At 35.4% G+C, this 26,845-nt stretch overlaps 2 protein-coding genes across 5 annotated transcripts; both read right to left on the bottom strand.

Moving 5' to 3' along the window:
- Nucleotides 1-293: 293 nt before the first annotated feature.
- Nucleotides 294-14,804, bottom strand: nim1ka (NIM1 serine/threonine protein kinase a). Its single transcript, XM_067393726.1, has 5 exons — nucleotides 14,373-14,804; nucleotides 6,418-6,980; nucleotides 4,811-5,162; nucleotides 2,785-3,053; nucleotides 294-1,220 (listed from the first exon to the last, which is right to left on the bottom strand). The coding sequence occupies exons 3-5, from the start codon at nucleotides 5,100-5,102 to the stop codon at nucleotides 465-467; spliced, it is 1,317 nt and encodes a 438-aa protein (XP_067249827.1). The 5' UTR covers nucleotides 5,103-5,162; nucleotides 6,418-6,980; nucleotides 14,373-14,804; the 3' UTR covers nucleotides 294-464.
- A 349-nt stretch (nucleotides 14,805-15,153) lies between these two features.
- znf131 (zinc finger protein 131) lies at nucleotides 15,154-22,343 on the bottom strand. 4 transcript variants are annotated; one of them, XM_067393723.1, is made up of 7 exons: nucleotides 21,829-22,123; nucleotides 21,392-21,545; nucleotides 21,168-21,269; nucleotides 19,835-19,979; nucleotides 19,053-19,741; nucleotides 18,827-18,957; nucleotides 15,155-16,355 (listed from the first exon to the last, which is right to left on the bottom strand). In XM_067393723.1, the coding sequence occupies exons 2-7, from the start codon at nucleotides 21,513-21,515 to the stop codon at nucleotides 15,843-15,845; spliced, it is 1,704 nt and encodes a 567-aa protein (XP_067249824.1). In that variant the 5' UTR covers nucleotides 21,516-21,545; nucleotides 21,829-22,123; the 3' UTR covers nucleotides 15,155-15,842. The 4 variants fall into 4 exon arrangements, with proteins under 4 accessions (XP_067249826.1, XP_067249825.1, XP_067249824.1 ...); XM_067393721.1 differs by lacking the exon at nucleotides 21,829-22,123 and adding an exon at nucleotides 22,223-22,343 and having other exon boundaries at nucleotides 15,156-16,355; XM_067393725.1 differs by lacking the exons at nucleotides 21,392-21,545; nucleotides 21,829-22,123 and adding an exon at nucleotides 20,756-20,987 and having other exon boundaries at nucleotides 15,154-16,355; nucleotides 19,835-20,649.
- Between the last annotated feature and the right edge of the window lie 4,502 nt (nucleotides 22,344-26,845).

Raw genomic sequence — 26,845 nt, 5'->3', positions numbered from 1 at the left:
ATTTCAAACAAAATTAATCTATTTTTTTGTCTTGTGGACCATACTTAAACATTTCTTATGTAAAATGACTTAGGACAGTACTAAATAAAAAATATCATGCATATTGTATGTTATTTTGTTAAAATTGTTCACATTTTCACAGATTCTGCAAGGGGTTCACAAACTTTCAAGCAGTGCTGTATATACATTTTTCCATATAGCAAAGGAAATGTTCGAAACAATGCAGTCTAAAGCACTTTATTACATTTATGACATGTGACATCCATGACATTAAGACAAAAGTCTTGCTTCACTCACCTGCAAACACTCATAATTTCCATTCATTCATATAGACTACTTTATTAGAGGCATTCACTGATCTCATGTTCAATGAAAAAAGATAGCAAAAGAGGTATATCAAATATAACTAGCTGTATTATAGTTCCCGTGAGCTGTCCATCATTTCTATACAAGTTTTCTAAGCATCACAGAATGATGCAGAGTTTGGACGTGTGCCTCAGGCTCCTGTATGTCTTCAGACGCTCCTTTTTAGCATCGGTTCCATTTACTACATGAGTAACTACTGGCATGCTCTCCACTGCTTGTCGTTTATGTGAGCGGTGTAAGAGGATTCGATAGACTCCAGTGATTGAGCTCCTGCAGTCTTTGCCCTGGTTGTTACGAATGTGGTCTGCGGAGATGCCGAGAGCCTCCAGGGCATTTCTCACCTCTATCTCATGCTCTTCAAGCTCCCCTGGCTTAGACTCTGCCAGATGGAGTGGGTCCAGTTTAAAGGGCTCCATGGCCTTGGGAAACTCCACCGGCAGCAGCCACTCACAGCCCATCATCTGTTCTACACTGTAGCGGTCAGACGGCTGGGGTTGCAGGATGCCCCGGATCAGTTTCTGGCAAGGTTCAGGCACCCAGGTAGGCACTGTGTACGCCCCATCCAGGATGTAGCGCTTTAGCTTGGCCACCGTTTCGGCACGGAAGGGCATGGTGCCGGTCACCATGAAGAAGAGCATGACCCCGAGTGCCCAGATGTCCACGCAAACACCTATGTAGTGTTCGTCTCTGAAGAGCTCAGGGGCGGCATAAGGGGGAGAACCACAGAAGGTGTTGAGGGTCTCGTCGCGACGGCTGACGGTGCTGAAGCCAAAGTCTCCCACTTTAACACAGGTGCTACACGTGTAAAAAACATTCTCTGCTTTCAGGTCTCTGTGAATGATGTTATTGTCATGCTGCAAAATGACAAAGAGAAACTACTATTAACTACTAAATATATAGATATTTTGAATAACAGTGTTGAAAAATTGATGTAACTGGGTATTAACTGGGTATTAGGTGCACATATGTGGGTGTATTTATTTGTTCAATATAATAATATTAGTATTATCATTAGCCCAAACTATTCAATAAAGTTTTCTTTTCAAGAATTTCATTCGATTAAAGGCTTTTTCTTCATTATGATATCAGAACAGTTTAAGCAGCCATTTTTAATTGTATGCCCCCCCCCCCACATGTTGAAAAACATGTTTATCTAGAAAAGATGTATTCATTGTCATTTTATGTATTAATTTTTATTTACTTACACCATTTCTAGCTGTTTTTGATCAAATGTAGCAATCATCTAAATAAACTTAAAAATATATAATTAATAAAATATTTTTAAAAAATTAAAACATATTAAATATTGTAATATTAAAAATAAAAATATATAATTAATATATTAATTATTATTATAATTTATTTACTTTTTAATACTGCAACATCAATAAACATGTTGAAAATTGTAGAGAAAAAATATATTTTTAAATATATTTAGAAAAATAAATATATATTTTTCCCCACAATTTTTAACATGTTTAGTAATGTTGCAATAATAAAAAGTAAATAAATATTAATAATTATTATTTTATATATAATATTAGAAATACTTCATTTTATTATTTTTTAAATATTTTATTAATTATATTTTTAATTTTATTTAGCTTTTTTTTTTTAATTTTTGCTACATTTGATCCAAAACAAATATTAGAAAGTAAATAAATAATAATAATAATAATTTATTATTATATTAATTAAATATTTTTAAATAATACTTCTAAAATTGTATATTTTAAAATTCAAAATTCAAGTCTATTAAAAATTTTAAAATTTGACTTGTAATATACATAGTTTAGTTGTAATATAAAAAAGTAAACATAATAATAATTATTAATTATATTCAAAATATTTACTACTTTAAAATTAATAATAATTAATATAATTAATATTATTATAATTTTTTTCAATATTTTATATATTTATATAATATATCATAAACATCATTAACATAATGTAGATGTTCTAAGATAAAGTTTACTTTATCTAATTTACTGGGTAGACTTTTATAGAGGCCAATGCAACTACAAACCAGGGATCTAATTATGTATTTCCAGGCACTTTACAGTGTCAGAAGGTTTAAGAATATCCCAGGATCTGACATATAAGAGAGTCAGTGGGCTGCTCTAAGATGAACATCAAAATTAAATAAATTCAGGCATTAAAAACATGTTTATAATAGAAGAGATTTATTCAAGTCATGAATGTGTATGAATTGCATTTTTAATGTATTGTATTTTTGAATAAATAAAATGAGCATCACTGACCCTCAAACTATGTATGTAGGCCAGGAAAAACAAAAAAAGGAACTGCACCGAGAACATGAAGCTAGCAAAAGAGCATCACCATTTTAACATTCAGCCCACAATTATCATGAATTGCCTCCTTGAATTCTATTCCTTTGCTTCATGTACATCTCACCATATGCTTCACGGCTGAGAGAACTTGAGAGAAGACAATCTTGCTGTCGATGTCGGAGAACTTTCCCTCTGTGCTGATCTTGGTGTATAGCTCTCCTCCGCTTGCGTACTCCATGACCAGGTGCAGGCGGGTCAGTGTCTCCACCACCTCGTACAGACGGATGATATTTGGATGGTGCAGCTTTTCCATGCTTGATATCTCCCGGGATAGCAGCCTTTGGGTCTTCTGATCAAGCTTGGTCTTGTCCAAGATCTTGATGGCTACTTTGTCTGTGGATGACAACATAAAGTTTCAGCTACAGGAGTTTCTCATTCAGAAAATATTCATATTCTTTTGTCTTTGGTACTTTGGTATATACAGTATGAAATGTTTAGTCAAAACAGCAGTAAATGTCCACTGTAATAAAGGAAAGACCTTTGAGCAGTTTTGACATCAGATATGGTGTGCCATGCGATATGGAATGTCATTCTACACCCTCTCTTCAAGATCTGCTGCGACACGACAAATACACTGCGCATGTAATTCACATAGCTTTGTAACGGCACACCATGACCTCCTATCCCTTACACACACCAATCTTTGATGAGGCCTACAGCAATTCTAAAGGTCTCGACAGAAATGTGATACCTCAAATCGACCCATCTCTGTCTGAACCACACAACTTGTCTCAGCTTGACTTTGACCGAGGACATGCTTCCCACATTATCAATGTAAACTTGACTGTCAGGAGGACACATTTACATCCATACAGTAACACTTACCATAAAGCACACAGCAAAAACACTTCATAAATAAATAATACATATTTGTCACTAAATATGTATCACAGCAATAAGTTTGGTAGGAAAATGTTATTTGAATATATATATATATATATATATATTTATTTATATTAATACCATATATAATATTTATAAAGTTTTATTAAATATTTGAGTCATACATATAGTTTAGTGATGTTGCAACACTCAACAGGTAAATAAATAATAATTGATTATTAATTATAATACAATAAACAAATATAATGCTTAAAAAATTAACATTTTATTATTCAAAATATATATTAAAAAAACATATCTAATTCGTCTCAGCCTAATAATACTGCTGATCAAAAGCTTGGGTCAGTCAGTAAAATTTTTAAAATTATTTTTATTATTAATTTTTTTTACATTTTGTTTTATTTAGCAAGGACGCATTAAATTGATGAAAAGTGAAAGTAAAAAATTTTACATTGTTATAAAAAAATCACTATTTCACCAAAAAATGCTGTTCTTTTGAACATGGCTGATGAAAATACAGCTTTGCCATCACAGAAATACATTTGAATAAGTATTAATATTCTTTTTTATTAATTAAAATAGAAATTATAAATAATATTATTTTTTTCTATTTAATTAATAATTAATAATGAACAATGAATTATAATACTATTATTAATAATAATAATAACAATAATTAATAATTGTAATAATATTTCCCAATATTACAATTTTTACTGTATTTTAGATCAAATATATGCAGTTTGGTGAGCAGAAGACACTTCTTTCAAAAACATTTAAACATTTTACTGACATAAAATCTTCTAAATGAATATTTGACTTGTAATATATATATATATTTATTATATATATAATTTTTTCACAATACTTAATATGTTTAGTGATGTTGCAAGCAACATTAAAAAGTAAATTAATATTAATTATTCTAATATTAATTGTATTAAAAATATTTAGTACTTAAAAAAAAAGAACATTTTAGTATTCAAAAAGACTAAATATCTAAATCAACATAACCTTATAAGCCTTTATAATGTAATACAGATGTTCTGAGATAAAGATTTTTAAAGAGGTCAATGTAACTACAAAACAGGGCTCTAAATATACATTTCCAGGCATTTTACATGAAACTTCAGTGTCGGTGGGCTGCTCTAAGACGAACATATCGATATTTCAACCATCTACTGTAGCTTGCTGGAAAACTTCTCAAAAAAGCCAAAGCATATGTACCATTACACGAAATTGCTTACCTTTCGTAAGCGCGTGGATGCCAAGCTTGACGTGAGAGAAGTTTCCACAGCCGATCTCGCCACGTATCTTGTAGAAGCCGATGCGGCGGCCCACGGTGAGCTCTCGCACCATCTTCTCATCTTGGCACATGTCCAGGTTGAGCTTCTCCAGCGGGGTGAGGCGGCGCGGCTGAGTCCCCTCGTCGTCCGTGCAGATGTCGGAGCTGTCTTGACGGCTCCATCGTGCATAACGCTGGGGACCCACGGCTGAGACCCCGAGGGAGCCCCCCCCAGACGGATAGACGGCAGTCATCCTGCCACAGGCCACTGGGGGGCTTAGCTCATGGCAGGAGACCTGGAACTAAAGCACCACCTAAATGTATGAAATGACACACAAGGAGGAGGATAAATGTGCTTAATTACTCTACCTATAAACTCAAGGAGCTCATCAAGGAGCAAATAACATAATATAATGCATTATAATCATTATTTAAATATTTTAAACATTATTGTAGTATATACATATTTGATTTTGAATTGATATTTGGATTTGTTTTTAATGACCCTACAATTTCAATTAAACCATTAAAATATAAGGATTTATTTTATATTTTAAATAGAGAAGAATAATGCTAAACTTGTTTAAGGTATTTATCTGACAAAATTATTTGGCAAAACGGGTAAACTACAGCTACACATTTCATTTTACTATGCAAAAAAACATAGAATAACAAAATCAACATAACCAGTTAATATTTAGATGGTTCTCTCTTGTTTCTGCATGTTCATAATTTCTTTGTATGACAGCCTCGCCAAAAATTATGCGAGCACAATCTGGCATGTTTCTGGCATGATTATTAATTTTAAGAAAAACAAATTTAATGCTTAAAATGAAAAACATTTTTAAAATATATATATATATATATATATATATATATAAAAAAAAATTATATCTAATTCATATTAGCCTAATAATACAATGAATACACTGCTGATCAAAATCTTTGGTTCAGTCAGTAAGATTTTTTAAAATTATTTTAATTATACATTTTTTAAATTTAGTTGTATTTAGCATTAAATTCATGAAAAGTGAAAGTAAAAACTTTTACATTGTTACAAAAAATTGCTATTTCACATAAAATGCTTTTCTTTTGAACTTGAGTAATATTTAGTTCTGTCTTGTTTTTGCATGTTCATAATTTCTTTGTATGACAGCCTCGCCAAAAAATTGCGTTATCACAAATAAAACAATAGACTCCAAGTGCAACTATGCAATATGCTTCATGCAATCATTAACACATTTTTAATAATTTAAATAAAGGGTGAAGATATCAATTTTCCCGTCCCAGACATCATTTTTGGCCACTTCTTTATACACAAAAACACACATACATATATACATATATGTGTGTAGTCATACATTCTGAAGTGCTCACAAATATATATAATATTATGTATAACAATAATAAATATAAAAAACATATTAATGTAATAAATAATGAATTAAAAATGTACACACACTAATAAAATAAGTATATAAATACATTTTAATAAAATAAATTAACAATTTAAGGATTTTTTTTTCATTACAAAGCATCACTGCACATTAATGAATAGTTCTTTCTTACCTTCACATGTTGTCCTGAATGTCTGTCTCAATTTCCAAAATTAGCTCATTATCGCTACATCTCAGCTCAAGGTTATGCACATATCCAAGTATAAAGGAGTAGATTTAGGGTCGTCTGCTTCACCCAAGCAGCCAGGTGTTCAATGCTGTTCCTTCCCCTCAGTCCTACGTCTCCCTGAACCTCATCAGATATACCCGATTTAATTGGTGCGTTGTTTCAAAGATAAAAATAGACTGGGGATCAGCGTTGAGAACGATGAGGGCTGTGATTGTTGCCTGGCTGCTATAACAAGGCTCCACACTGCTCTCGGTGGCCCTGGTTTCTTGTATGGCTCTTCCTCACATTTAACATCTTTGGCTGGTTGGTTATTCAGAAATGGGGGCACCACATGGAAAACAGCCACTCCCTCTCATTTGTTCATCTCATGTGTTTTTTCTGTGCTTCTGACTCACTCTACAGTCTTCTTTCTGGGATTAGCGTGCTCAGAGATCCTAATCCGTGCCTTTTTTAGTGGTCCTTAAATCTCCAATGTAAACTGTAGGGACTAAAGAATTCCTGCTTACCTAGGAAGAGAGAGAGAGAGACAAAGAAAACATTAAGACCATGACATGGGCTAAACCCTTAGCTTATTAATTATTTTATTTAGTTTATTTAGTTTGTCTAAACCAGTGTGATTTTTTTTTGTGTGTGTGGCAAAGTTTTTGAAGCTTTTACATTATTTATTAAATAACTGCAATTTTTTTTTTTTTTTTTTTACAAATAAATTATAAGTTTAAGAGAATGAAAATAAAAATAAAAAGAAACATATTTATAATTAAATTTGAAATAAATTAAATGTCTTACTACAAATGTGACTGAAATCAGTGTGTGCATTTTGTGTGGTTCAGGATGCAATTAGGATGAGTTTGCTGATGTGGTTCCTTTAACAACGTCCCTAAAGAGCAAAATATAAGTACACAGAGTGCCCTAGAGCCACTGAACACTAACAGCACACATAAAACAAGCCCTACACACCCATTATGCCACAAATATTGGTGTATGAGGCAATAACAGTATATCAATTCAGATTACACTTAATCCGATTGCAGTGACAGCAAAATAGTAAATTTTTTTTAAAAATAAATTAATACTTTTCATTCAGCAAGGATGCATTAAATTGATCAAAAATGACAGTAAAGTCATTTATAATGATAGAAAACATTTAAATTTTAAATAAATGCTGTTCTTTTGAACTTTCTATTCATCAAAGAATCTATCATGGTTCTGAACCTGTAGTCACATGGATTATTTTAACAAATTGTTTTTACTATCTTTCTGAGCCTTGAAAGTGGTAATTTAATTGTCTATGGAGGGGTCAGAGAGCTCTCGGATTTCATCAAAAATATCGTAATTTTTGTTCCGAAGATGAACGAAGGTCTTACATGTGTGGAACGGCATGAGGGTGAGTAAATAATGACAGAAATTTCATTTTTGTGTGAACCATTTAAGTATTGAATCATTCAGAATGTTGACTGATATGCGATTGAACATATTATTTTCACTTGATAAATGTTCAAGGGACATATCTATCAGTTTTAAGAAAGTGTACAATTATAGTTCATAACATAATACTTATGGACACATGTTTTGCACATGCTCTTTGATCAAAGAACACCAGGTGTGTTGTTTCTCCTCACAGGACTATTGAGCATTGCACCTGCACAGACACCTTTAGGCGTGATAATGTGTTCTTTGCAGGTGGAGACAAGAGGCGATGCTGATATAAGCTGCTGAGCTTGGTTTTTAACAGGGCTCTTTGACGTAATAGACCCAAACTGTTTTCTTTTGTTCTAACTCCCTGAGCATCAGCATCTTGGAATTATAGCTAAACCAACCAGATCTGCAGAAAGTGCTTTGAAGCTGATCAGGTGTTAGTCATGTATCTTTGTGTGTGTGTGTGTGTGTGTGTGTGTGTGTGTGTGTGTGTGTGTGTGTGTGTGTGTATTGTATATCTGTCTACGTACTTGTTTGTGTTACTGTGCCATTAATGATCAGTGATTTGACAATCGAATAAGAACCCAAACAGTCTTATACGCAACCAGCAGGTCTTTCTGAGAAGTAGATTAATCCCCCTTCATTCACACACTCAAAACAGATTAATTCTACTGGCATCAGCACTGAGCATTTAAAGAATAAGACCACAGGTTCATTCGCACAACAACATTTTGTTTACTTCAACTACCCTGAGTGAGAAATACACTACTGTTTGAAAGTTGGAGGTTGTTGAGAATTACGTTTTTTTAAAAAGTATCTTATGCTCACTAAGGCTACATTTATTTGATCAAAATATAGTAAAAATAGTAATCTTGTGAAATATTATTACAACTTTTTCTATTTTAATATATTTTAAAATGTAATGTATTCCTGTGATGGCAAAGCTGAATTTTCATCATCATTGCTCAAGTCTTCAGTGTCACATGATCCTTCATAAATCATTCTGATGTGCTGATTTGCTGCTCAAGAAACATGTCTTATTATTATCAATGTTGAAAACAGTTTTGATGCTTAATATTTTTTATGTAAACCATGATATTTTTTTCAGGATTCTATGATGAATAGAAAGTTCATAAGAACAGCATTTATTTGAAATATTTCAAAATATATATATACAGTGGGTATGGAAAGTATTCAGACCCCCTTAAATTTTTCACTCTTTGTTATATTGCAGCCATTTGCTAAAATAATTTGTTCATTTTTTTCCTCACTGATGTACACACAGCACCCCATATTGACAGAAAAACACAGAATTGTTGACATTTTTGCAGATTTATTAAAAAAGAAAAACTGAAATATCACATGGTCCTAAGTATTCAGACCCTTTGCTGTGACACTCATATATTTAACTCAGGTGCTGTCCATTTCTTCTGATCATCCTTGAGATGGTTCTACACCTTCAGTTGAGTCCAGCTGTGTTTGATTATACTGATTGGACTTGATTAGGAAAGCCACACACCTGTCTATATAAGACCTTACAGCTCACAGTGCATGTCAGAGCAAATGAGAATCATGAGGTCAAAGGAACTGTCTGAAAAGCTCAGAGACAGAAGTGTGGCAAGGCACAGATCTGGCCAAGGTTACATAAAAAATTCTGCTGCACTTAAGGTTCCTAAGAGCACAGTGGCCTCCATAATCATTAAATGGAAGACGTTTGGGACGACCAGAACCCTTCCTAGAGCTGGCCATCCGGCCAAACTGAGCTATCGGGGGAGAAGAGCCTTGGTGAGAGAGGTAAAAAAGAACCCAAAGATCACGGTGGCTGAGCTCCAGAGATGCAGTCGGGAGATGGGAGAAAGTTGTAGAAAGTCAACCATCACTGCAGCCCTCCACCAGTCGGGGCTTTATGGCAGAGTGGCCCGACGGAAGCCTCTCCTCAGTGCAAGACACATGAAAGCCCGCATGGAGTTTGCCAAGATGGTGAGAAATAAGATTCTCTGGTCTGATGATGGCCTTAATTCTAAGTGGAATGTGTGGAGAAAACCAGGCACTGCTCATCACCTGTCCAATACAGTCCCAACAGTGAAGCATGGTGGTGGCAGCATCATGCTGTGGGGGTGTTTTTCAGCTGCAGGGACAGGACGACTGGTTGCAATCGAGGGAAAGATGAATGCGGCCAAGTACAGGGATATCCTGGACGAAAACCTTCTCCAGAGTGCTCAGGACCTCAGACTGGGCCAAAGGTTTACCTTCCAACAAGACAATGACCCTAAGCACACAGCTAAAATAACGAAGGGGTGGCTTCACAACAACTGACAGAACTGGAGAGGATCTGCAAGGAGGAATGGCAGAGGATCCCCAAATCCAGGTGTGAAAAACTTGTTGCATCTTTCCCAAAAAGACTCATGGCTGTATTAGATCAAAATGGTGCTTCTACTAAATACTGAGCAAAGGGTCTGAATACTTAGGACCATGTGATATTTCTTTTTTGAATAAATCTGCAAAAATGTCAACAATTCTGTGTTTGTCAATATGGGGTGATGTGTGTACATTAATGAGGGAAAAAAAAGAACTTAAATGATTTTAGCAAATGGCTGCAATATAACGAAGAGTGAAACATTTAAGGGGGTCTGAATACTTTCCGCACCCACTGTATGTAATATATTATATTATATATATATATATATTTGTAACAGTGTAAATGTTTCACCAATCATTATTACTTATTCGGGTCTTTAGCGGATCTATATCTAACACAGATGTATCTTTACCTGTCGCAATAATATAAAACTCTCCTGATATTAGAGTAACAATTACAAAAGAATAAAATAAAGCATATTTTGTTACCTTTTGGAGCTTGGAAGGGTTCAGTTTGAGCAGATGTTTTATACCATCATCACTGTCCTCATCAGAGCTCATTACCCAGTATATTCAGCATCTGGCTCATATTCGTGATCTCAAATATATTCTCAAAACTATAATTTTCAACATTTTGATCGCTGACAGCTTTGTCACCAGATCCACCATCAAGTGACAGTGACTAATATTTGATTGCGTTCCATATGTCCTGTGCAGTAAATCGCTGAGCCATTTCAGGTTTTGCTGATGATACTTCCTATTTGCTTGTTTTCTGCCTGCATTAACTATGAGTGAAATGTCACTTTATCATTGTGTATCAGACATTGCCACCTTACACTGTTACACACCTTGGGTCGTTAGCGACCCTATACAATTTAAAAAAAAAAAAAAAACGAATGTGAAAACAGGCATTCTTTTATATATTTTTTTCTTGTTATTTCTTTGTTTATAATGAATTTATTGAGGAATACTAAGAAGGTTGATGTCTAACTTTAAAAATGAATTAAGAGGAGGTAGTGAATGACATCCTGGGTCACTAAAGACCCATGGTATGCATTTAAGGTTTAATCTTTGAGAATAAAAAAAGTGTATATCCCAAACTTTTGAACAGTAGTGTACCTCAATACTGACTGATAAACTGATAATTAAATAAACAATGGGATGGTAGCATGTATAGCCAAACAGAGGGCTGTAAAATTTTATATCATTCTGATTGCCCTACTTCACACACTATTTACCAAGGCACAGCACACAAAATCAAAATGATGTTTCTAATGAATACTCAAATCATCAGGCTTCAAACACCTTCCTGTATGTGTGCGTGTGCTGCTGCTGCTGAAGGGGCTGCATGATTGAACTGCTGACAGAATTCTCTTTTAAAGTCTAAAGCAAGCAAGTCCATGGATGTGCATGTGTCTGCATTATGATCTCTCTCTCACCCTTTTCCACCTTCTATCTGACATCTAGAATAAAACCAGCTTTTATTTTATTTATTTATTATATATAATATATATGATGCTCTCTTGTCATGTGAAATGACATACAGTGCTTGGTTATGAGTTTGCTGTCAGGTCCAATGTAGGTTTTACCTGCTTAATCCCTAAATAAATATATATATTTTTAATTATTTAATTTAATTTAACTGTCACATTTGGAATAACATGAGTGTGAGTTTTTTTTTTTTTTTTTTGAAATTCTTTTTTTATAATTTCTAAAAGCTAAATTCAATATCAATTCATCAAAAACAGCAAAAAGCTCATCATTTAGCTCCTCTCTGGAACATGGCACCATTAGCATGAGTCTCACAGGCAGGATTTAGAATGTGGTACTTACATCAACTGTGTGACTCCCTTTGCACTGACTAAGCGTGAAGCACTATCCACAGGGGCCATTTCTACCGATCCGGCCCTGATCTACACATAAGATAAACACTCCCCACATGGGATATCAGTGGCCCCTGAGCCTTGTTGCATGTATAGGGTTCAGCTAGAAAAATCTTTGGCTCAAATGCAGGCACTCATTCTACAGAAAGTAACATTATGTTAAACATGTAGTATGTGCAAATTCATAGCATTCATAAAATAGAAGGCAAGAAGACTATTCGTCGATTCAAAATGTTGATTCTGAATTGCACATCCGTTGGATACTTTAATATCCTACGAGCTCATGGGGGAGGATTTGGGAATGGCAGTGAAACGATGCAACTGACACCGCAAGTTACATGATATTGACAGCATAGCAAACATAGTACATTTCATACTACAGAAAACCCTTTTTTAACAGTCATGAAGTTCCAAATCAAATGTAGTACCTACTCAGTATGCAATTTCATTAGCAGCTTCTGTGTACACACACTCATAGGCACTGCTACACAAAGCTCCCCTGTGTGTGTTTTGATTGAGACACATGGCCAGAGAGGGGGAAAAAAAGAGCTCAGTGGTGAAAAGAACAGGGACAATAGGGGGCCAGAGGTGGAAATCTGGAATTTCCATCACGTAGCTAACTACCAAATGTCAAATCATTTACTGAGAAACGAAGCACTTAAAAGCTATATTGGATCTAACATCAAACTCAAAACCAAGATGTAATTTCACATGAGAAGAGAAGAGGGCATTTAAGGCACATTCACACCAGGAACAATAACTATAAATGTAACTATAATGATATATATATTAGTGTCCACACCAGCGGACAATATTTTTCTGTTTATTCTAAGCTTGCGATGCAGGTTTGTCCTCTGCCATTTTAAATGCTCAAGCTCTTTAAAGCAGGATGGATTCTGATTGGCTGTCAATGTTTTTATCTTTCATCAGCTGAAAAAAAAAAAACGTTCTAAAAGTGATACCAACAATATTGTTTCTCTGTGCTATCGTTATAGTTATCATCCTTGGTGTGAACGGGCCTTTACCTAGATGTCACAGCAGCAAAAACTTAATTTATAAAGACATTTTAAAAATACTAAAAAAATAAAACATAAGATCAGCCACAAAATGTTTGTGGATGATATTCATAAAATGTTATAAACTACATATTTCAAGAATGCACTACATGATGAAATGAACTGGTTACGTCCATTTCTAAATAATGCTATTAATTCTAACCACAAGCATCACATGCTTCAAGAACATGTATTCAGATTTTGATACATGTCTGAATATGTCCATTTTAATGAGTCCTTAAAAAAAAGGAACATAATTAAGGAGTTCAATTGATGTTTAGACCTTTGAGGGAAAAAACATGCAGATTATGCGATGAAACCACAAGGCTGTTTCCGTTTCATTGTGCCTTGTTAATATATTCCCAAGCCATCAAAGCAGCTTTAATCTCAGACCTAAAACCATGTTTCATGTCATCCAACTAAGGAGTCATCAAAGGAGCCTGAACAAAAGTTGACATCAATCCGTGAGAAACTAGAAAGGATCATTCGATATCATAAATTACAATATTCCCAGTAAATTAATACATCTATTCAGTAGCTATATGGGAACAGCTTTGTTCATTCAGGCCTGGGGATTCACACACCTGTACTGTTCAAACACTAATGTGGCTTTATTATTAACACCTGAGACCCTCACAAATTCCCAAAAGCAAAACATTTGATCAGAGGATTTTAAACCAGTATGTCAAGCTTTGTAAATGTTCAGTCATAAGCACTGGTAAAAATGTAAAATACAATTACATATTTTCATACAAATAATAATGAATATAATATTACATATTAAATAAATAGCTATATTACTGGCAACAAAATTACTCTGCGAGGGTAAATCTTTTTATACGCTTCTCAATACACTTAAAGTGACACCACGCATGTTAGTGTCAGATTTTGGTGATTAGTTGAGCTCTATGCAATACGATAAGATATGTCTAATAATAATTTGTTTAATAAAATGATGCTTGTATCTGAGCCAACGATGAATTATAGTACAAGTACACACTTCCATAACAACTGCTGCTGGGTAGTAACACCATGTACATCAACATCAAGATTTGTCGATTGAGATCTACACAAATTATATCTAGAAGCCTTGTAAATGGTTTGTAAGCATACATGAATTTATCATGCTTTTATGAATGTACTAATATCTCATATAGTGAGAATATATAATGGTAAATAACCTTACCTTTCTTAAGCGTTGTATTATTGTGCGTATTCGTTGCGAGATCATTCAGTGTTTTTTTTTTTTTTTTTACTCGGTGCGTGTCATAGCCTTGGCCTGAATGTGATGCGCGATGACTCCTGGCACCATCACAGCAACAGGGAGGCCAAGTGACGGACAGCTCTGTTAACCAATCACATTTTTGGGTGGGATTAAGGGGGTTCTTAAACCAATGGGCTTTTAGGACATCCCTTAGTAAGACAAAAATGTGGATTTCCATTGAATTTTGCGAAAAAAAAAAAAAATTCACTTACCTTTTACATGTAATTTGGCACTACCATTATTAACGCGATCGATTGAATATCACTGATCCTATAAACTAGTGGTATTCAAACTTTTTCATCCCACTTGCCGGTAAATATTACCATTCCCTTGCAAAATATAAAGAGCCATATATTTTTCTTAATTATAAAGACCCATTTAAACTGTGTGAGAAAAACAATAACTGTGATATTTAAAAAAAAAAAAAAAAAAAAAGTTCCATGTTGGGTTCTGCAATTAGCATGGCATTTTATATTTTTATATTTATATATAGATTCTATATATATATATATATATATATATATATATATATATATATATATATATATATATATATATAAAAAAGAGAGAGAGAGAGAGAGAGAGAGAGATTACATTTTGTGTTTAGGCATTTTAAATTTGATAGTTTTAATAAATTCATATTAACAATAATCATAATTTACTAAAAATAAGTCTTCCTGCACCCCTTTTAGAAGTTTGCTGATGGGTCACAGCCTTCTGGTTGAAAACCACTGATCTTGAGCTTCCCTGGTGGTCAACGCACCTCAGTGTGAAAAGACCTTTAAACCATGTCTGCTTCAGCAGTGAAGAGTGGCTTCATGTGCCAATTAAATTTAAACTCATGTTCATATTAAATGCCACTACTCAAACGAGGCTCAGGGTTACAATCTGTGACAAACATTTCACAAGAATGCAGACATTCAGATTTCTCTCTTCTCTGCATGATCATTGTAATTCAGCATTGACTGAATGAGGGGGAAAAAAAAGGTTAGAAACACAAGCCTGAACTGCATTTGTTTCTCTGGATTATTTGGGGGACATATTTTGCCCTTTAATTGTTTTATGAAAATAAGCTTCTTACGTACTCTAAACATACATCCAAAAGAACAAAAACAAAAAACTTCCACCCCACAAACAGCCTTGGCGACGTGCACTATTCTTGAAATCAATTACATCTCTTACTACTCTTAACCACAACATACATTAAAAGCATGACTGAACCTGTTATTAGATTTATAGAAACACTGCTTGACAAAGCTGAAAGAAATTAAGCAGGTGATCGAGCTTTGTTGGATGAGCATTACTGTATAATTTTGAGGGGTGGAAAAGGAGAAAAGGCCTGGATCATCTCCTCATATCATTCTTAAAGTGTCCATGCACAGCAGAGGCCTTTCATACATTTGCAATCTTTTCTTCTTTCAAACTGTCCACGGCCTCTTGTTTAATGTCACAGTCTGCTGGGTCTGCAACAGTCACCTGTGCTAGTTGGATTTCCATTGCTTGTTCTTTCAATCTCTCAGCATGTACTTGTAAAACCACTGTCTCTCCCACCACACCTTCAGTCTGAGGCGTCTCTTCCTCCACCACAAGAGTCTCCTCAACAGCTACAACATCCACCGGATCCACAGTAACATGCTCCACCCGCATGCCGTGCTCCAACATCACCCTCTCCTCTCCCTCCTCAACCTCTGCCATAGTCAAAACTGTGGTTGGGTCAGAAATCATGACTTCCTCTGTGACGACAACCTTCTCCTGTAAGCCATGGTGTTCTTGCAAATGAGCATGGAGGTCTCTGGGTTGTGTGAACCACTGATCGCAGATGGTGCAATGGTTGGGTTTCTCACCCGTGTGGGTCACCAAGTGGTCCTTGAACTGCTCCCAACTATTGAAAACACTGCTACAGACCTGAGGTGTAAAAAAGATAAGTGAAAAGAAATAAGTGATTAGGACTGCATGATAAATCGAAATTAAACCAAAATTGTGACATAGCTTTGAGCCATTACATAAAATGCATGCGTTGAGTGTTTCAGAGTGAAGCGCTGAACTGTTCATGATCCAGTGTTTTTAGTGTTCTCAGTTAACAACAAATGCTGCTCCACACAAACTTATATATGCACGTTCTGTGAGTTTTGGTCACTTATAATGTGCATTTGGGAACCCAACACACACCAAAACTTCCCAAACTTGTACTACAACAAATGGCTGGTAGGAACTACAACAAGCTTCTTCCCGGGTTAGTGACATAACTAACCCTAAAATTTACATAAACCTTGCCCCCGGGAACAAGCAACAAAGGGGGTGAGGCTATATGTGGAGCTGCTTTAGAGAAGAGGAAGAGTTGTTGTAGTCTTGTCGCCATGCCGTCATTTTACGCCGGACTGCTTCACAAACAAGGGTCAAGTCAACACTGGATTTGCACAAAAGATTAACATGCTAGTCGATGAGTTGAATCAACTCCACAGCAACTTCATAAATTTATCCACCAACTGTTCAGAAACATGCAGTTGCATTCTAAAAGTTTTAACTTCTCTCCATCAGTGTCCGACTCCAGTTGAAAAATTTAAGGCTGAACACCTTTACTGACAATCATTTTGGCTGCATGAGATTCTCCAGCTTTTGTTGTTGAGCAACCGAAGCACGAACTGTCAAAGCTCTGCCCTCTTTTGGAAAGCGGGCCGGGAGCAGCAGCTCATTTGCATTTAAAGGGACACACGCAAAAAGGGCGCGTTTTTTGCTCTCACCCAAATAGGGGCAAATTTGACAAGCTATAATACAGTGGTTCTCAACTCCAGTCCTCGGGACCCACTGCTCTGCACATTTTGTATGTCTCTCTTATCTGACACACTCAATTCAGTTCATGCAGACTCTCCTAATGAGCTGATGATCTAAATCAGGTGTGTTAAATAAGGGATACATACAAAATGAGCAGAGCAGTGGGTCCCGAGGACTGGAGTTGAGAAACACTGCTATAATAAATGATCTGTGGGGTATTTTTTAGCTAAAATTTCACAGACACATTCTGGGGACACAAGAGATATTACATCTTGTAAAAGGGGCATTATAGGTCCCCTTTAAGACAGCCATAAATATTTAGTATTTTAATTTTACAGTTGTACTAAAATGACTCATTTTCGCTTGTATTTTACAGTGTAATATTGCAAACATTTTTAAGCCTAACAAAATCATAAATTGCAATTTTTATTAGGGGAAAAAATTAAATTAGATATTTGGCCCTATAAGTGAGTTTTTCAGAAAGTTTAATAAATAAATGCTGCATTCCAGGAAACCCATAACCCATGTTTTTCCAACCTTCTACCCGTGAAAGTCCACTGGAACGGCAGTCAAACCCGTGACTTCCCACCCATGAACTCATACTAGATCGATGTACTCCCAGTTCCGCGCTCTCACGTCACCTAGCCCGCGAAACAACAATGGCAGCCCCAATGGATGCGGTGTTTAGGCAAGTGGTACACGGTGAGAAATAGACTTTAGGACAATATAACTTTGCAATCAAATTAATAATAATATAATAATAATATATATAATAATATATTTTTTAGCTAAAATTTCACAGACACATTCTGGGGACACAAGAGATATTACATCTTGTAAAAGGGGCATTATAGGTCCCCTTTAAGACAGCCATAAATATTTAGTATTTTAATTTTACAGTTGTACTAAAATGACTCATTTTCGCTTGTATTTTACAGTGTAATATTGCAAACATTTTTAAGCCTAACAAAATCATAAATTGCAATTTTTATTAGGGGAAAAAATTAAATTAGATATTTGGCCCTATAAGTGAGTTTTTCAGAAAGTTTAATAAATAAATGCTGCATTCCAGGAAACCCATAACCCATGTTTTTCCAACCTTCTACCCGTGAAAGTCCACTGGAACGGCAGTCAAACCCGTGACTTCCCACCCATGAACTCATACTAGATCGATGTACTCCCAGTTCCGCGCTCTCACGTCACCTAGCCCGCGAAACAACAATGGCAGCCCCAATGGATGCGGTGTTTAGGCAAGTGGTACACGGTGAGAAATAGACTTTAGGACAATATAACTTTGCAATCAAATTAATAATAATATAATAATGCACACACGATTAATTTGTATTACAATGTTATGTGTCTGATAAGTATGTCGTGAAAGTATATCGCCACATGGAAATGTTTGGCATAGCCCCGTACGGTCCGACAAGCTGGTTTGTTTACATCTAGCTACCACAATTCCTTGCGCTCAGGCAGTATGGCGTGACTTGCCTGGAATGCTACAAAGTCGTGAGTCGTGGGTTTGAAGTCATAACTTACTCAAAAACCTGCCTGGAATGCAGCATCAAATGCATGTTTGGATAATGTTATTGGTAAAAACAAACCTGGCATTCATAGAGCTTCTTTCGCCCTTTTTTGGCTCCAGAGCCATTTTGACATGCTGACATGTGGCACTTCAGCGTACTGTTCCTGGCGAAACGTTCATGGCATTCTGGACACTCAAAGGGTTTCTCACCTACACATATATGGATAAGTGAAAAGCTGATTAAAGATTAAACTTGAATGCATTTGTTAAGATACATTTACCCTCATAATAGCTCACCCACACACCTGTGTGCTTCCTTAAATGCTCTTTGAAGTGTCCAAAATGATCGAATTGCTTTTCACAGTACTCGCAAACATGCACTTTCTTTTTCTGCCGTCGGGACTGTTCCTCCGCATCAAAATGATAATTGTTCAGGTGCTGTTTAAGGGCTCCTTCTCGAGCGTATACTTTGCTGCAGTGCCTGCAGACAAAGCCCCTGTCCGGGGTTGCGGTGTGAGTCTTCATGTGCTGTTTGAGGTGGTAGTAGAGTTTGAAGCAGCGGTCGCACTTGTCACAACGGAAAAGGTTGTCCAGCTGAGAGATCTGGACCTCCACCACTTCAATATTCTCCAGGGCCTTGGAGGCCATTACAGCCTCTTCCTGAACGACTACGGTCTCATCGTCCTTTTTCATCACATGGAGCGTCTGCTCTCCCTGCTGGTACTTGCTAGTGATGTCGGCCAGCAAGGCCAACGCGGAGTCATCCGAAGAGGGTTCGGTGGAACTCCTGGCAGCATCCACTACCTCCACCAGACCGCTTTCCTCCACCTCGATATGCTCCTCATCAACCTCCACCTCAATTTCAACAGATTCAGTCTCCACTGAAGGAAGAGTCTCAGTGATCACATTGAAGGTCTCTGCGATCTTCCTCTTCTTAGCCTTGCTCTTTCCAGCCAAGGCCTGAGAAGTGTTTATTGAGGTGGTACCATTCCTTCTAGGTGGGAGAAGAAAAATAATAGTTTAAAAATCAGCTACAAGATAAAATCAGGAAGAAGAAAATGTTTGAGAAGTACAGTAGGTGAGTAACCTGTTGTTCAAGGCTTTGATTGCCTCTTGCATTTGAAGGTACTCTGCAGCTCTCCAGACATCACTGACTTCTTCCTCACCATTCACAGCTAATGTAGCCGTATAAGTGAACTCCATTAGGTGGCGGAAGGCAGTGTTGCTAACACCTGTTCATTGCAACAGAAATATTGAAGTAATGTTTATTATTTAGCATATAACATTCTGAAATTATTTTTAGATTTTCACTATCAGGACAGGTGGTTCGTAATGTGCAACAGCAGAAATGTGCATGCTATGTCAACTAGTCCACTTGGGACCAAAAACATGAGGTCCAACCCAAGCGGATTCAGGTCTAAATTAAGAAGCCTCTGGTTTGTGGTAAAACAAATGTGCTTTTACAAAGCTTCTGTGGATATTTTCATTGCGCAAAAAAAAAAAAAAAAAAAAAAAAAAATCAGTCAACTATATCAGTTTTTTAAAAAATTCATTCATCTTACTGCAGCTTTATCTCTAGATAGTTTGCTTTATTGTGTTGTATTATGGATCACAGATTCAGTTTTAAAATTAAAGGGATGGTTAACCCAATAATTCTGTTATTTACTTACCGTCATGTTGTTCTCAACATGTATGCATTTTTTTATGGAAAATAAAATACATTTTTAAAAAATATTACTGATGGTTTTTTTTTGTTGTTGGGGGGGAGGGGGTTCATTGTATTTCATTGTCAATACAATGAAACAATGAAAGTTACTGGGGTTCAATGTTGTTTTGGACCTCTTTTACTTTCATTGTATGGAAAGAACTTTTTTTTTTCTTCAAAATATCTTCTTTAGTGTTCTGCAGAAGAAGAAATTTATACAGGTTTGGAACAACATGAGGCTCAGTAAATGATGACAGAATTTAATTTTTTTGTGCGTGTACGATCCCAATAACTTCTACATACCCTAACAGAGAATCTCAGTTAGGCTGCCACTGTTACAATCAGCTGTACCATTATTTATAAAAGATGAAAAAAAAAGGGGGAAAAACGGCCGGTCGACCGATGTATCTCTAGCCCTGGTTCAGAGGCAGGTTTTTCTTTGATAAAAAGTATTTATGCATGTGGTGTTTGGGTAAGAAGTGATTCAGGTAAGACGTTAGGACCCAAGAAGACCTCTACTGCAATATATCAAAACCTGCCACCAAGCAAAAAAATATACTGTGTTACAGACAGGCACTTCCAGTTTAGACAGCTTTGCTGATTAAAACTACCATTATCCAGGAAAAATAGGCCACATGGTAATGATATATTATTAATTATGGCAAGAATATATAACCATTTTTGGTTACATACAATTGTACATATTGTTAGGTACCTTCAATCTCCACTAGAGGCTCTTGAGTGAAGTCCTGGAAGAATTTGTGGAAAAACTGACTGCATGCAGCCAAAACAGCTTTGTGGGCCCTAAACTGATGTCCTGTTAAACAACCACAATTATCAGCACCACCTAATATGTGCAACTTTTAAATTAACTGTATAATATTTTGCATAATTTCATTAAGTCATTAGATTAAGAGGTACAGAGACTGGAAACCTTACCATCCACAATGAGAGTGATGTCTGTGAACTGATCCAGCTGACGCTGCTCATTCAGTTTGTCAAGCATCACTTTATAATGGGCTGGAAACTCATGCCCATAGTCAACATCTCCATCAACTGACATGGTTCAGCCCTTCCCCTGCACATGCAAGTACTATGAAGGAAAAAAAAAACATGTTGGAATAACAAAAATATGCATGTAAATTATTATATAATAATAATAATAATAATAACAACAACAATAATAAAGAAATAAAGATGCATGAGACCTTGGGAACAAAAAGCCGTTACAATTGCTTTTCTAAGTTGATAGACAGCTACAATATTAACCAGTTAAAATGTCAAAGCATTTTTAAAGCTATGCTATTTGCCTACAATATTCAACATGCGTATTTCATTTAACACAGGTAATGTTTTTAGATAAATTAGGCACATACTTTGTAATGGCCCCTATGCCAACAGATCCATAAAGTAGCGGGCATATCTAAGCAGCATGCCGAATAAGCGCGCATTTCTACAGGGAGCTTCTCTACGCAAGACTGGCAGCTTTACACCCAGCGGTTATATTGCAGCAAAAGCCTCGTACTTCAACAGCCAAACCGTATAGAGAACCTACAGAAATATACAAACGGCAAAAGAAGCACTGTGTGCCAGTCAGCTTCATCTTACTCGCACGCTAGGCCTGTGGCTGCTAACGCATTCGCCATTTGTTTTCTGGACCATTGTCGTTACGTCATCAAATCGCGCATTAAAATGCTCTTTTAATCAGACAAATTCCATATCGGCTAAATAATGAGTGACGCAGGGCGCATAACTCTCCTGAGAACTTACCCTGGGTGACGCTCTGTTGTTTACTGCGGTTGTTTATACGCGTTGGAGGCCTGAAGCGATCAATGTGCTGTTTTTCCTCCGCTCGTCGAAAAAGGGCGGTCGCTCATACTCCGGCCTCGAGTTCCCATGAGCCCTTGCGGATGAGTTTTATCGCGCGAGGCTGACAGGCGGTGGTTACCAAAGCAACGGTGTCCAATGACCCAGTTATCTTCAAGTATGGAAAAGCTAAATACGAAAATATTGACTGGACACTTGATTTGGATTAAAATAAAACCATTATGCTAAAAACCATGTTATTTAGGCTGTAATGTGCTTTTACAATCTAGTAAAGCATTATATCAAAGCCTTGTACCATTACCTACTCTTTCAGCCTCATATTTCATTAATTAATTTATTTTTTGTTAATTGTAGCCTACAACACAAGACAGGGAACAACCAACAGCAGGGTTTCTGCAGGTTTTATGATGGTAATTTTTTAAGTGATGTTCTTCCTCACAATTTGTCTTGTTTTCCACTGCAAATGTATTCTTACATCAAGATGGATTTACTGGAGATACAAAATGACATATAATATGAAGTCTTGTTCTCTGTGAAATGATCAAAATCAAATGAGTTATTAAAGTGAGTATTAAAACAAGAACAAATATCTGTAAATGGGCTCAGAAAAATCAATTAATTCAGAGGGACTTAATTCATTCAAAATAAGTTTTCATAGATTTGTGTTCTTGTTTTAATACTCACTTTAATAACTCACTTAATTTTGATCAGTGGACAAGATATGTGTTCTTGTTTTAAGCATAAACTCACTTTATTTTGTTGTTTTTTCAAGACTTCATTTACATTTGTATCTCAAGTAAATATCTTTATTTAAACATGTTTAGATTTTTATTTTTGAAAACAGGACAAAAATACTTAGGAAGGTTTTTTTTTTTTTTTTTTTTTTTTTTTTTTCAATGCTTGCAACATTTAATGCCTGACTAATAGAAAAGGTAGACATAGCTTTACTTATGCCAGGAAATATATATTACTAATGGAGAGATATCCCTTCTTTAGTAGTGAAACTTTATAACAAAGTAGGCACTTTTTTGGAGTGTGATTGTCATCCTTCTGTTCAAAAACACAAATAAATAAATAGGCCATAATAACAAAAATTCATAAATTACTAGAAATAAATCAGAATTTTATAAAACCAAAAGAAAATATTTATTCTGATCAATTGTAGCTATATAGTGTAATGTAATTTGTGAGAGATTTTTCTCCCATGCATACTCGGCATTATTGAAAAACAGACAAAGCTCTCCGCTGCCCTCCTGAGGCTCGACTGAGATAGCACCTACATTAAAAACTGATGCTAAAAAGAAGCTAGCTTGATTGCTGGAAGCAGTATAAAAATACAACATAATCTTACTTCATATCTAAAATATCTTAACCCTTTCATGCATATCATGTAAATCTCATTTGTTTAAAGACCTCAGAAAAACAGGTGAATCTCAACATAACACTGACTTTTACGTAACAGTCGGGATCATTAATATGTACGCCCCCAATATTTGCATATGCCAGCTCATGTTCAAGGCATTAGACAAGGGCAGCCAGTATTAACGTCTGGATCTGTGCACAGCTGAATCATCAGACTAGGTAAGCAAGCAAGAACAATAGCGAAAAATGGCAGATAACTGACATGATCCATGATAGCATGATATTTTTAGTGATATTTGTGAATTGTCTTTATAAATGTTTCGTTAGCATGTTGCTAATGTACTGTTAAATGTGGTTAAAGTTACCATCGTTTATTACTGTATTCACGGAGACAAGAGAGCCATCGCTATTTTCCTTTTTAAACCCTTTGCAGTCTGTATAATGCATAAACACAACTTTATATTCTTTAAAAAACTCTCCAACAGTGTGTAATGTTAGCTTTAGCCACGGAGCATAGCCTCAAACTCATTCAGAATCAATGTAAACATCCAAATAAATACTATACTCACATGATCCGATGCATGCATGAAGTATGTGAAGACTTGTAAAGATCCATTTGAGGATTATATTAGCTGTGTGAACTTCGTAAATGCACTGTATTATCGTCGAGAGCGCGCGATTTAAAGGGGCTGCGCGCTGAATCGGTGCATAGTTAATGATGCCCCAAAATAGGCAGTTAAAAAAAATTAATTAAAATAAATCTATGGGGTATTTTGAGCTGAAACTTCACAGACACATTCAGGGGACACCTTAGACTTATATTATATCTTGTAAAAACTGGTTCTAGGGCACCTTTAAAAAGAATTGATTTTAGAGGAGTATTGATTTGGGAGGATATTCTAACTGATATTCTGAACTGTCTACTAAATTGGACATCATGCATCACTAGTTATATTTCAGCTACAATTCATACTATTACTGTGACTGTTGTTCTTGAAAATACTTCATCTGCAGTAACTTTTTGGTTGTAAATAAATGGATTTGTATTATTAGAATGTAATTTGCAGTTACATAAAAAAGTAATCTAATTACTTATTGCACGTTACTTATATTGCCCCCAACGCTGCTCATTTCAGACGAGATTGAAAACACCTGATCACTAATTTCAGTCTGAGGTTTTCTCAGAGAGGAGAGCTATAGTAGAAATTTGTCCATTTTGAACGTAATCAGAATTGTCAGCTAATAAGGGTAAATCATTGTACTCTGGTACACTGGAGGGAGCATGAGCGTTTTCTAGTCTGAGTTGAGTTTCCACAGAGTATACCTTCACCAGATGTTCTGATTTAAAAAACGAACATGCAAAGACTTGTATGAAGTTTATCTGCTGGTCGAACAGGAACAAACTCAATTGTGTTTGCAATAATTGAAGCTGTTTTAGATGTTTTGTTTATATTTGATAGTTTTTACATGATTTCCTATTTTATTTATTGGTTTGTTAAATGCACACAGTATTACTGTGTTATTACTGTACTGTTTAATACAATATCTCTTTAGTTAAAACCAAAAACACATACTGTGGACATCTGAAAATCTATCTCTCAAAAAAAGTTCAGATCTTGTTTTTCATGCCCTAAAAGCAATAAAACAGGGGGGAAAACCCTGACTGAGGTTGTCATAGTTCATGCATGAAAGTGTTAAAGTGGAAATGAAGGCAGTCAGTCAAGTTAACATTATTTAGTTAATGGATTTCCACTCTAATCAAAAATGATATAACAAACATGATAAATGTAACCATTTAAAAGAACAACAACAACAACAAAAAAGATGTTTTGTTAAATGGTTATAGCTTTTATAACATATTTAACTGTTAAAGACAGTGGATGACAGATAGTGAAAGATAAAGACAGAGATTGTGAAAGATGGAAACTGTAAAGTCACATAGCAACAAAGGAAAAAAAGGGAAGCCACTATTGCATTGCTCCTGGATGTAAAAAATTAGTTTTACAGTGTTAAAGCAAAGGACATAGTGCAACTGCCGCTGAAACGGAGAACAGTACTGCTTTGCTTCCCGATACACTGACACAAGATTTCCATATTATACTTGAATATATAATATGTTGTATATTACTGTCAGAAATGAAAATGAACCACAACCATTATAAACCATGTGTCATTCCACAGCATACGGAAATCAAAGATGATGCAAACTGCAAAATAAATATTTCTTACTGTGACTCTACGTTTACCAATCAGGCCTCCATACATTGGATAATCTCCAAATCTTCCTTGCCATCATCTTTTTTCCTTTTTTCTTTCTTTTTTGATCTATTGCATTCCGTGCAAATAAGGTTTTTAACCAACATTAAACGATTACATCAATTAAGGAGAAAAATCAAAGACCAATATGGAAACTGTAATAATCTTCATTAATTCAACAGTGATGTCACAGGTTGTCTTACTGCAAGATGGCGGTGCCCTTGCTACAAAAGTTTTAACAAAACATTGCTTTTTTTTAAATTGTTGCATTCATCATGTTTGTTTATCATTTTTTTATATGGAAATCCATTTACTAAATACCATAGTGTTAACTTGACTGACTGCTTCATTTCCACTTTAAAATATGGACCAAACACCACCAGGTTCACACATAGTCTGAATAGGATCAACCATTGCAGGTTTTGATAGTTAAACATTAGGCTAACCTAAAAATGATTGTCATGGGTTAAGAAAAATACCTAAAATCAAATATATCAGACAATTTCTGAAGATGCTATTCATTTAATGTTCAGTTACATTGTTGCACTATCCATTGATTTGGTTTATTCTTTATTAAGACTACTGGTGTCTGACGATCAGTTCATCTTAATAAATGATTTCATAATACGTTCAGTAAGTTAACTATTAACTGCCAGTAATCAGTAAATCTGTTATAACTGGATCTAAAGTGCATCATAGGAGGTCAAACTATCATCCAAATCATGAAACCTGATATTGGAGATTAACTAAATGAAATTGATTATAAACCAGTCCAGATACAAGGACACAGATAATGTCAACCTGAAACTTTCTTTGAAATGTTTGAAATGGATTTTGAGTGTTTTTGTAAGTTTTTTCAGGAAATGTGTTTTATCATTGTTTCTTCTGTCTTACAGAATTTCTGCTGCATGTTTATCAAAGTTCAGCAAAAAGACAGGAAGTTTCAAA

The sequence above is a fragment of the Chanodichthys erythropterus genome, chromosome 9, assembly GCF_024489055.1.
Source record: "Chanodichthys erythropterus isolate Z2021 chromosome 9, ASM2448905v1, whole genome shotgun sequence".
NCBI classification, from domain to species: Eukaryota; Metazoa; Chordata; class Actinopteri; order Cypriniformes; family Xenocyprididae; genus Chanodichthys; species Chanodichthys erythropterus.
Note: the sequence above shows the minus strand (reverse complement) of the source record. Positions and strands in the feature narration are given on the sequence as shown.